This window comes from Motacilla alba, chromosome 23 (assembly GCF_015832195.1).
Source record: "Motacilla alba alba isolate MOTALB_02 chromosome 23, Motacilla_alba_V1.0_pri, whole genome shotgun sequence".
Taxonomy (NCBI): Eukaryota; Metazoa; Chordata; class Aves; order Passeriformes; family Motacillidae; genus Motacilla; species Motacilla alba.
This window is the reverse complement of record NC_052038.1, coordinates 5,312,133-5,323,514: the sequence shown is the minus strand read 5'-3', so window position 1 is coordinate 5,323,514 and position 11,382 is coordinate 5,312,133. Positions and strand designations below refer to the sequence as shown.

Sequence of the window (11,382 nt, the reverse complement as noted above, 5' to 3'; positions counted from 1 at the left end):
AAAGCTAACACTGGGGAATAAAGCAGGAGGCAGGATTGTTTATTACCGCAAGCAATTTTAATACAAAAATGTGTCTGGTTCTTTTAAACAATTCATTGGTAGAGCTTCAGTTTTTGCCTCAATTTGAAACCAATTGAGAGAATCACACAGCAACACGGTCAGAGCCGGGGAGGAACAATATTTAATAAATACAGGAGCTGTGCAGAGCCCTGGCCCCCGGCCCGTCTCCTGGTCACTTGGTCAGTTGGATTTTATTACAAAGAAAAAGGAGCGTACAAAAGCGAGACAGGACTTGCAGCGAGTGTGCTGGTGAGACTCGTTTCAAGGACAAGCAACTGTGCGTGTAAGTCCAGATTTCTCCTAGGAGCAGAGTTCACATCGATCTCAGCCTGGCTGGAAGTGGAATGACCAGTTAAATAATAAATAGGAAACAAAGAGATGCAGATAAAACAGTGATTGTGTAAGGAACGCCGCGGGGCGGGCTGGTTAAGCCATCGATCCAGAAGAATCCTTGATTTTGGAGGGCCCACCACCTCTAAGGGGTGCATCCCAGTGATCCAGACCTGCAATCCTACCCCGTATCCTCTGGTGTGAAGCCCCTCCTCGAACCCCTCCCCAAACCCTTCACCCTCGGTTTGTTCTTTAAAAACAAAGTTGTCAGGACAGTATTTTCAAGACAGCAAAATTGTCACGGCCTTTGCTGTAGTGTGTGCAAATTTTATTAAAGTCAAACTCCTCTTTCTTCAGATAAAACCACATAGCTTTAAAAAAAATGGAAACATAAGCCCCAAGTCCCCTCACCTCATGTTTCTCTGGTTGAGGTATCTGTGATTTACAAAAAGAGAGTTCCTTGAACACTGCAGGATTCAGGTCTTTGCTTTTAAATATAATTTACCTTGCTGAGACAGCAAGTTAAGTTTATAAAGATGCATTTAGGAAACAATCCTAAAAGATAAAGCAGGTTCACACCCTGCACCGCGCAGAAATCCTATTTATATTTTAGTTTTTCTTTACACTTTCACATCTTGACCTTTTTTTTTTTTGCTTCCTTTTTTTTTTTTTAAATCTTTTTCTTGATTTTTTTTTTCTTTCTCTCCCACATTTCAGTTTTCCAGGCCCCTCTCTAAACAGGGGTCACCGAGAGGCAATTTTTTTTATCTACATAAATATTCACATGAAAATAGTAACTTACAAAAAAAGAAAAAAAACAACCCAAAAAACCAAAACCAAAAAAAAAAAAAATAACCCAAATAAGGCAGCTTCATAACACAACTTTTCTTTTACACTTTTAACAATATAGTTTCTCCCATTTAGAATAAATATACATCCAATGTACGGAGCAAGGTTAAAAACTGGACACAGGTTGGGTGCGGCTTGTTTGTTTGCTTTTCCTTTCTCAGGAGGGCGGCGGGTACAGTATTATCTCTTAGGGCCTGCAGTTTTTGGGGTGGCAGTGGGCGTTTTCTTGGACATGGTGGGGATTTTGGAGGGTTTGGCCGTGCCGCGGCGGGAGCTCTGTCCCCCGGCCGCGCTGCTCTCCGAGGTGTCCGAGCAGGCCGACTGCGTCTCCAGCAGGTCGAAGTCGGAGGCGTCGCTGCCCCGCCGGCTGCTGGCCCGGCTCCCCGTGCGGCTCCCGGCGCGGCTCGTGGGACGGCTGGCGGCCTTCTTGGGATCTGCAAGGAGGGCCCGCAGAGCCGTGAGAAGGAGGGCTTGTTCCTCCTGATGCTTAAGTTTTATTCCCCCTGATGCCCCAAGTTTTGTTCCTCCTGATGCCCTAATGTTTGTTCCTCCTGATGCTTAAGTTTTATTCCCCCTGATGCCCTAAGGTTTGTTCCTCCTGATGCCCTTTGCTCCTCCTGATACCCCAAGTTTTGTTCCTCCTGATGCTTTAAGTTTTGTTCCTCCTGATGCCCCAAGTTTTGCTCCTCCTGATGCCCTAAGGTTTGTTCTGCCTGATGCCCTAAGTTTTATTCCCCTTGATGCCCTAAGTTTTCTTCCCCCTGATGCCCTTTGTTCCTCCTGATGCCCCAAGTTTTTTTCCCCCTGATGCCCCAAGTTTTGTTCCTCCTGATGCGCTAAGTTTTCTTCCCCGATGCCCTTTGCTGCTCCTGATGCTTTAAGTTTTGTTTCTCCTGATGTCCTTTGTTCCTCCCAATGCCCTAAGTTTTTCTTCCCCCAATGCCCTAAGGTTTGTTCCTCCCGCTGCTCTTTGTTCCCCCTGATGCCTTAAGTTTTATTCCCCCTGATGCCCTTTGCTCCTCCTGATGCCCCAAGTTTTGCTCCTCCTGATGCCCTAAATTTTGTTCTCCCTGATGCCCTAAGATTTGTTCCCCCTGATGCCCTTTGTTCCCCCTTACACCCTAAGTTTTGTTCCTCCTGATGCCTTAAGGTTTTTTCCTCCTGACGCCCTTTGTTCCTCCTGATGCCCTAACTTTCAGCTTTTATTTTTTGCAGATTCTGTACTGTGTTAGTGTGTAACTCTGAACTCCATACGGAGTGTTAACAGTCCCACAAAACCATCCATTTCCAGCCCAGAACCAAGGACACTGCTGCAGCTTCAGGCCCAAAAAGTCTAAACAGGGAATTGAGGAGAGCAAACTGGATGGGACTGCATCACCTGGGGCTGGAACTGGACAATTAACCCAACATGGACATGGACCAAAACTTATAAAAGTGTGAAAACTCGTGACTCAGGGTCCATCTGGGGTGTAGCTACAGCTGGGCTCTTGTACTGCCCAAGGTGTATCCATTAAAGGCATTTTACTAAATCCCTACTTTATTCCTTTAACTCTGCCCAGCCTCTGTTCCAGGGAGCCCCTCAAGGCATCATTCCCCCATCCCCAGATCAACAGCAAAATCCCCAACCCCTCTGTGGGTGCTTCCACCAGCACCCCTGAGATGGGAGCTCCAACACCAGCGTTGATTCCTCCCTGAATTTCAGCAAATCCTTGGAATGCAGAGCTGTGCCAGCATCTCATCCCTCAAATATTCTGTATTTTCTCCAGAGCGCCGGGGGCAGGGGGGGGGGAGTTTTCCCATCTTTTCCCTTCACTCACCTGCCCGAGTGGTTTTGGCACCTGTTGAGACCGGTGAGGAGCTGTTACTGGTGTCCCCAGCCAGGGAGGTCCGGCTGGAGTGGAAGGTGGGGCGCTTCAGCTTGCTGCCCGCCGACGGGGTCACCTTGGGAGGAAGCACACACAGGACATCCTTCAGCTGGCACCTTGCACCCTGACGTGCCCAGGTCACATCCCAGATCAGATCCTCAGCAAAAATTTGGGCATTTAAGGAACCCCCATCTCAATGGTCGGGGAAGGCACAAGCTGCTGTTCTCAGTCGTTTATAAAATAAGGGGAAAGACCAAATGCTGAAAATTTGGAGGGGAATGGCAATTTGTGAGCTGCAGGCTGATGAAAGGGAATTTGTTGGCAAAAAGAAAATTCCAGGCAAAGCTGTTAAGAGGCAGCATCAGCTGGGCTGGAAACCTCCACAAAGGGAATGTGGAATATGGAAAAATAGGGATTTTAGCATCCAAGCAGCTCAGGAGCATTCTGGAAGGTCAAGTCCAACTGGGGATCTCGAGTAGCACAACCCATTGTGGGCAGAGGTGCAGGGACACCCTGGTGCTGGTGTCCACACCACTCCCAGTGCCCAGAGGCAGCCAAATTGGAGAAGTGATGGACAGGGAGACAAACCACAGCAGATGAGCTCTGGCTGCATCCCAAAACGGTGCCTTTTCCCGACCTTTAAGATGTTGGAAGTGCAGCTGGTGTGGGGTGAAGCAGCACAACAGGCAACTCTGCTCCCACTGCGGCTGCAGGAAGCCAAGGGGAAGGTGCCAGCAGGGTGAGGGCACCTGGATCCAGCTGGAAAAGGCAGCTCCAGTTCCAGTTCACCATCCAAAGCTCTGGGTTTGGGGCAGAGCTGCAGGAAACGCCTGCCTGTGGTGTCCCCAGCCCTGGGGGTTTTAGGGGTGCTGCATCCCTGGAGAGATGGACACAGATCCCAGAGGGCATTTCCCACAGCTGGAGGGGTTTTCCTCCATCCCCTGTGATTTTGTGATTTTTGGGAACCTCGGAAATGTTGGAATGTGATGAAACTGGAGCTGCAGGGGGAGAGGGGCAGCTGAGGGAATCAAAATCCATTAACACGCGATTTTCGAGGTACCATTGTCATCAGCAGAGATTTCGATTCTCATCCTTGATCCTATTTCAAAATAGGCAGCAAGCAACAATTTAGGGCAACTGGGGAAGTGCTCCTGACCTCCTGGGGAATCAAATCAATCCATTTTCCACATGGAAGCACCGCTGAGCAAGACACAGTTACCTCACCAGCGCAGCGAACCACCGGGATCTACCCAGTGCTTCTCATCACCCACTTCCAAGGGCAGGAAAAATCCACGAGGAGGCTGAAAACTTTAGGGAAACCAAAGCCTCAGCCCAAATTCATCCTCCTGGGAGCATCGAGGCGGTGGCTGGACACACCAGACGTGCTTCAACACGGTGATAAACACAAGCTCTCCATAAAACTGAGGCGGTGCGCTTACGGTGCATGCGCTGTAGCTGATTTTCAAGTCTCAACTCGGCTGCTGGATTTCAATTTTTGGGAAGCCAAACGCGGCCCCTTTCCAATAAAGCTCGGAAAATTAACACGTTTTTCAAAGCGCAAGAGGATTAACACGGTTTGGAAGCAGGTGGGGGTGAATTGAAAGCGTTGGGCTTCACTCTGAAGCGGATATTTAGATTTCAATCCGAGTTGGAGACCCATGAAAAACGCCAACAGTCGGAGCGTTAGCGGTGCTACAAGCGCTGCTCTACCCCGAGGAAAGCGTTAAGAGCAGGCAGGGCAGTGGGATGACTCCGTGCCAGGGGCACTCCAGCCTGGCAGCAGCTCCTGGGGGCTGGCAGACCATACTCTACCTCGGCGCTCGGGAGCTGGAAGTCGGAATAATCGATTCCCCTCAGGGGGGTGCCCGCTTTACTGTTTATCAACCAGGGTTTGTCATAACATCGAGAGAAGTGATGTGGAGTCTGTGAAATGGAAAAGCCAAGGAAGGGGGGGAGAGGTGGGATGAGTGGTAAAAAAAAAATAAAAAAAAAAAAAGGGAGAGAATCTGGAAAACGGGGGGAAAACGGCACTAAAACAGAGCGAGAACCAAATGGGAATGACATAAATTAAAATAAAGGGGAAATAACCCAAAAGGTGATGGAATAATGACATGGTGGGGAAGGACAGATGAGGGGTGATGGTTTCCTCCTGACACCACAGCCCTGCCTGGGGCACCAGGAGCCTTCGGCTGCACGGCGAGCGCTGGGGACCCTCCTGTGGAGCCACAGGGATCCAAGTCTGGGCTGGAAACCTGGAAACCTACCCTGCATCATCCCACCCCCACCCCACCCGGACACCCATGAGCACCTTCTAGAACCCTCCTCAAGCCCCCAAGCCCCAACCTTCCTCCTCCCTACACCTGCAGCTCCTCGTCTGGGTTTTGCAGACCACCAGTTCCTAAAGGGAAGGGAAGGCTTCCCCCCTGTCCCCACCTTGGCTCCGCTGGCCGGGGTGGCCGGGGAGGAGGGCATGGAGGCGCAGCTGTGGTTGCTCTGGCTGGCGCTGGAGCTGGAGCGGGTCGGGGAGGCTGCCCGGGAGGAGGGTTTGGATCTGCGGCCCCGCGAGCGGAACGGGGTCATTCCCTGCGAGGCTCCTTCGGGCAGGATGAACTTCTCCCGCAGCTCCAGGTTGGTCCGTCCTCGTGCTGGAAGGGGAGAGAGGAGAGGAGACTCAGCTTTGGAGGGACTCAGCATCCTCAGCGGGGCTCAGGAGGCTCCAGGGATGGGAGCAGCTTCTCTGGGCATCTCCCCATGCCCATCTCTGGTCCTCCTGCTCTGCCTTAAAACCACCTCCTGCCACGGATCAGCTCTTTGAGAAACCGGCTGATTAAAAGCTGCCCCAGGGTCAGGAATTCACACGGGATGCTCTGTTCCTCTCTTGTGGAAAAGCATCCCGATGGCCTTTAAACTCACCATGTCACAACAGCGGCCAGTGGGATCTTTAACGCGGCTTAAAAACAGCAAAAGCAGCTTTGAAGGGTTGAGATGCTTGAGAATCTGAGAGAGATTCTGCTCTCCACACATTTTTCGGGGAGAGAGGAGAGAAAACCACCTTCCCAACTTTTCCAACCAGCCACTGAAAACCGACTTTTCAAAACCTTTCATCCAAACGCCTCAAAGAGCTGGAGGGTCTCCCTTTGACAAGCAAGGGGCAACCAAGCAGGGAGAAGGTCTGTGGGCTTCAGCTGACGTGTGCCAGAGTGCTTCATGCTCAGGGGTGGTCAAGCAGAGAGCGAGGGCATGCACCGAGCCTTACGGGACACCGGAGGAATTCCGGAGCCGACGGATTACGGACCAGAAAGCCAAGAAAGCGATTGCAGGAGGGAAGCACCACGCTGAGATAAGCAAGGGATAGAAACAACCTCGATGGCAGCGCTGCAAAACATCTGCTGCAAAGCGTGAAGGGCGGAGGAGGAGCAGGAAAACCCTGAGGGCTCTCCCCGGAGCTCGCTGTAAATCATGCTGCTTTCAGCAACAGCCGTCGGGCAGCCGGAGCACGGAATGCAGCAGCTTGAACAAGACACAGCCGAAGCAATTAACATCCCAGAGACCCCAGGGAAACATGGAGCACTCTCCAGTCCTGGCCAGCCCCTGGCTAATCCTGCTCTGTCCCCTGGGCGTGGCTCCGGCCCAGCCCAGTGGCTCTGACCACTGTCAAAGCTCAAGGTTTTGGGGAGGAGGTGAGAGGCGACCCCAGCTCCACTTGCTGGGGTCTTAAAACCAAGGAAAACACAACCCTTCCCTCTTTCCCTGGATAAACACTGCCAGGTTTGCTGCAGCATCACCAAACTTGGTTATTCCAAATTCTTGGTTCGCTTTGGATCTGTTTTCTCCAGCTCCTGCCCACCTGGACAATGACCCAACGCTGGTGACCCAGGCACAGCATCCAAACTGCCCTCGGTGGGTGGGAAGCCTCTGATTGCATCGAGCCTTACCTCTGCACGGGTCATTCTTCACCAGAAACTCGTCCAGGGCCATCCACCCTCCGCCCACACGGACCATGACCGTGCTCCTCAGGATACGGACCAGCCGCAGCTGCTGGGAATCGCCGAACTGTGGGGCAAGGAAAAGGTCAGGGAAAGGGGAACAGCCAGGGGAACACGGCTCCTTCCCTGCCCAGGCTGCACCAAAGGCTTTCATCCACCTATTCCACAGTTTAAAGGCTTCTCCAGACAGGTTCTTCTGGAATAAGCGAGAGGTAATTCCAACTGATGGGGAGTTTTCCTGCCTGGTTTGAAGATGATGCAACCAACCCAAATGCTTTCATTTTAAAGCTATTTTTTTTAGAGCAACAAAGGAGGTTTTAGAATTTGGATGGATGGGTTTTCTCAACCAGAATTCTAGATTTTTCCTCCTTTTTTTTTTTTTTGGTGAAGGAAATAGAGGCTGGCAATGCCCTGACCCTCCTGGTGCAGCCCACGTGGGAAGGAGCCGGCTGATTCAGCAGGACAAGCCGAGCCAAACACCTCTGATCACCACCAAGTCTGAAACCCAGGGATTCCCCTGAGCCTCAGACTTGACCCCACCAGCCACAAAGCCCCTGCTGCAGCAATCGCCCAGTGAGGATGTTTGGGTGAGTGCAGAGTGATGGGAATCCAGGCAGGAGCCCCCAGCAATGTTGATTAGTGATTGCCATGTTCATTAGTGGTTTGAAATGCCTGTGATATCAAAAAAGTGCACCCCAGATCAAAAGCATGTGTTTATAAAGCTCCCCTAAGTCTCCTGGACAGCCAAGCCCAGGCTCCTGGGTGTCTGCCAGACCTGGGAGGGACATGGAGAGCCTGGCTTGGATGTGGCAGCTCTGCAGAGCACCTGCTGGGATGAGAAGACAGGAGAGCCAGGTTTTGGAGGCAAGACCCTCTCCAGAATGATTAAAAGGGGGAAAAAAAAATCCAAACAGGAAGATTTTCTGTGGGTGGAGATGCAAAAAAATAAGAGATTCAATGAAAACAGAGAATGCAAAGTGACTGGGATGGGTCAGGGCAGGAGGTGACATCCCTGACCCTCAGGGATATGGGACCTGGACCATTGGTGGATCATCCTGCTCGAGGGTCCTACCAAGCTCTCCTTGCCTCAGTTAAAGAGCTGCCACTGTGCTCCAGTCAGGGAAGGGAGCAGGGAAGCTTCTTCCCTCTCTCCAGGCTCTACCTGAGGTGTCCTCCAAGAGCCAACCCCAGGGACAAATCAATTCTCATTATTTTTCGTTTTTTGTTGAAGACATTTCTATAATCCCTGCCTAAATTAAAGCCAGAGCTCTCAGGAGTCATCCACTTCCAACATAAAAGTTTGTTTCATTTTGGGCATTTTTTTGGGGCACCTTTTTGGGTGGGCACCATCACTGTATGTGAAAAAGAAGGGTTTTTTTATCCGGGCAGGGGCAGTGGGGACATCAGAGGGACACAGGGTGCTCCAGCCCTGCTCAGAATGGGGCTGGGCTTATCTCAGGTCACAACACCCTCAGGATACATGCAGGTTCTGGGAGGGGAGCCTCGCCCCAGTGAGGAGTTACTGGGTGGGAGTAGCAGGGATGAGGGTTTAGTTGTCCTACAGGATTACTCAGTGCTCTCATTCCATGGTGATTGCAGCCCAAACCCACCCCGAGCCTGGTGCAGGTTGTACCCCCGGGGCTGGCTGTGCCCCTCAGGAGAACACATCCATCTGTGTCCCAGTGCCACGATTCTCCACCACGAACATTCCCAATAAATCCAGGGGATGATCTCAGGGAGAAAAAAAAAAAATCTCTCTGCTTTTGCCAAATCCTGCTTTTTCCACCAGATTTTTTCTCTTTTTTTCTGCCCAATTTTTTTCTTTTTAGGGGGGGTGGCACTCCTCTGTACCAGGCTCTGCTGAGCAGAGCTCCCAGATCACATCCTCCCACAGCACCACAGGACAGAGCAGCATCACAACACACAGAGCTACAGTGGTTAAAAAAAAATTCCAGAGGTGAGAGACAGCACCACGAGGTAAAACTGTACCTGATTGCCGAGGAAGAACTATGGAGGGAGAGGAAAGGGGGAGAGGGGAGGAAAGTCCAGAGGAATAGGAGGGGAAAGAAAAACAAGAAAAACATTTATGGGATTAACAGTGCAATAATCATGAAACCTGTTAACTGCAGGAGTTAGAAATCTGGGGGGGTTTGGGCTGTTTTGGGGGGAAGGAGAAGCTCTGGGAGCTTGGGGCTGGTGCTGCTGGAGAGGGATCAGCTCCTCTCAGCTGGAACATCAACCCCAAACCCAGCTGGGGCAGGGAAAGTGGGAATTCTGCCGCCACTTCACCTCGGTGAAGGGTTTGAAACGCAACCAGCAGCTGGTTACAAAGAGATTCTGTCAGGAAATTATTCTCCCTTCTCGGGGAGCGAGCTAAGAAAAACACAGGCACAAGGTACACTCATCCAGGAGGGAAACTTCAAGGGCGGCTCCGGCCGAGTGAATGCGGCGTTTCACGGGGCCCCCGGGCTGCCTGCCCCAGAACAGGGACACTTTTATGTTCTCCCAACTCAGGGAACGCCCTGGGGCCAAGGATGGAGCTGGGAAAACACATCCCAGCCACCTCCGCCAGTGCCAGGGCATGAGGACTTCATCTCACCCCGGGTCCCCCCCGTGCCAAGCTGGGCACCCCCAGGGTGATGCCCCCTCCCTCGGGGGGAAGGGGGAGGAGGATTTGGGGAGGTTTCCATCCCCCTCTGCCTTACCCGGTATTTGTTCTCGCCGATCTGCTCCACTTGGAATCTCTTGGCACACTTGCACTGGGCCACTTGCCTGGTGACCTGCCACCACCAAGGCGAGAGGTGAGGAACCAGCATTCTGGGAGCCCTCCCCCAGTGCAAATCACTGCTCTGATAAAACAGCCCCAAGCAGCCTTTCCTTCTAAAACACCTCAGTTCCAACCAATTAATTCGGCCCAGCACCACCAAAATCTTCTTTGAATCGAATTTTTCTCTTCCCCACTGCCAGCCTGCAGCCTGAACCGCCCCCAACCCCGCTGAGCACCCCCTTTTTTTGGTGCTTCACCTCATCCTCGATCTTGTCAGCATCAGTGGTGGGTCTGTAGGCATCCTTGTTGGGGTGGAGGGCAGCCACAAACTCGTAGTAGTCGATGTAGCCGTCGCCGTCGCGGTCAAAGATATCGGCCACCGCCGTCATCTCCAGCTTGGTGGTGGGGAATTCTGGAAGGAGAAGGAAATGAGGGAAGGATGAGCTCCTCAACCAGAGACAGGCAGGCAGGAGCAGCAAGGTTGTTTCCCAGGCGGGTTCCGGGGACTCACTGGAAGCCAGGATGCCGTCGATGAACTCCTGCCGGGTGATCTTCCCGTCCTGGTCCTTGTCGATGCGCCGGAAGAAATCCATCACCCGGGATTTCTTGTGGTTCATCCAACGCATGTACTTCTTCCTCCAGACGTCAAAGTCGAAGTTGGCAAACTCCTTCAACTGGAAGGAAAACCCAGGGAGAGTCAGTGGGGGAAATCCCAAGGGAGCAGCACTCACAGATCCACCCCAAAACGCCCTTGGGTGAGCTCCCGGTGCCACCGCTCCCTGCCCGCCCTCCTGGGAAGGTCTGTCTGGATTTTTCCAGACAATTCCCAGCCAGGGCTTTGCCCAATCTGAATTCGCAGCACAGGACACACAGCGGAGCCAACAGCCAGCAGGTGGATTGTGCATCCCGGGAGCTGGGGATGCAGCGCTGCCCACGCTGCTGCGGGGACACACAGGCGGGGGAGATCAGCTACGGGCACACGGACACACAGACACAGCCACCCCGTCTGCTCGGCCTTCTGGGGAGGCTTCCTCACCCCAGGGACTTGCCAGGGAGGAATTCCCACTGCCAGCATCAATCTGGGCACGGATCTCCCCTCTCCCTTTCCCTCTGAGCAGCCAAGAAGAGACTTCTTGCTCGTCTTCCAACTTTACAAGTCCCAGCCTAACACCCTCCAATTTAAACACCCTTCTTATCTCCCCACCCCAAAAAGGACCCCCAGCAGCTCAAGCAGCTCACACCAAGGTAAGACAACAATTTTAAGGGTTTTTGGTTGGGTTTTTTTGTCTCTCTCTAAACATTCTTGGGGTGAAAAGCAACAAAGAAAAAACATGAATACGAAGGAACTGAACTGACCTACAGCAAAAGCAACAGAAAACAAAAAAAAAACCACTCACTTCTGGGCATAGCTGCTTTGTTAAGCATAAATAAAAACAAAAATGGCATTAGATAGTTGGATAAAATAGAGACAGTAATTGTTAAACTAATTACTAGGAGGAAAGCAGGGCCTGGCTGTCATTAACTC

General features: G+C 52.0%; 1 protein-coding gene across 37 annotated transcripts in view; it reads right to left on the bottom strand.

Annotated features, from left to right (window-relative positions):
* Positions 1-35: 35 nt before the first annotated feature.
* MACF1 (microtubule actin crosslinking factor 1) overlaps positions 36-11,382 on the bottom strand; it is a 138,511-nt gene continuing 127,164 nt past the window's right edge. For 17 of the 37 annotated variants that reach the window (XM_038161074.1, XM_038161077.1, XM_038161078.1 and 14 more), the window contains 10 exons: positions 11,255-11,269; positions 10,369-10,531; positions 10,115-10,269; positions 9,796-9,870; positions 9,080-9,097; positions 7,040-7,157; positions 5,538-5,749; positions 4,917-5,027; positions 3,057-3,180; positions 36-1,673 (listed from right to left, as the gene is read on the bottom strand). In XM_038161074.1, the coding sequence (XP_038017002.1) occupies positions 1,420-1,673; positions 3,057-3,180; positions 4,917-5,027; positions 5,538-5,749; positions 7,040-7,157; positions 9,080-9,097; positions 9,796-9,870; positions 10,115-10,269; positions 10,369-10,531; positions 11,255-11,269 (1,245 nt within the window). In that variant the 3' untranslated portion in view covers positions 36-1,419. The remainder of the gene's footprint in view (positions 1,674-3,056; positions 3,181-4,916; positions 5,028-5,537; positions 5,750-7,039; positions 7,158-9,079; positions 9,098-9,795; positions 9,871-10,114; positions 10,270-10,368; positions 10,532-11,254; positions 11,270-11,382) is intronic. The other 20 variants (XM_038161096.1, XM_038161097.1, XM_038161100.1 and 17 more) reach the window with 11 other exon arrangements.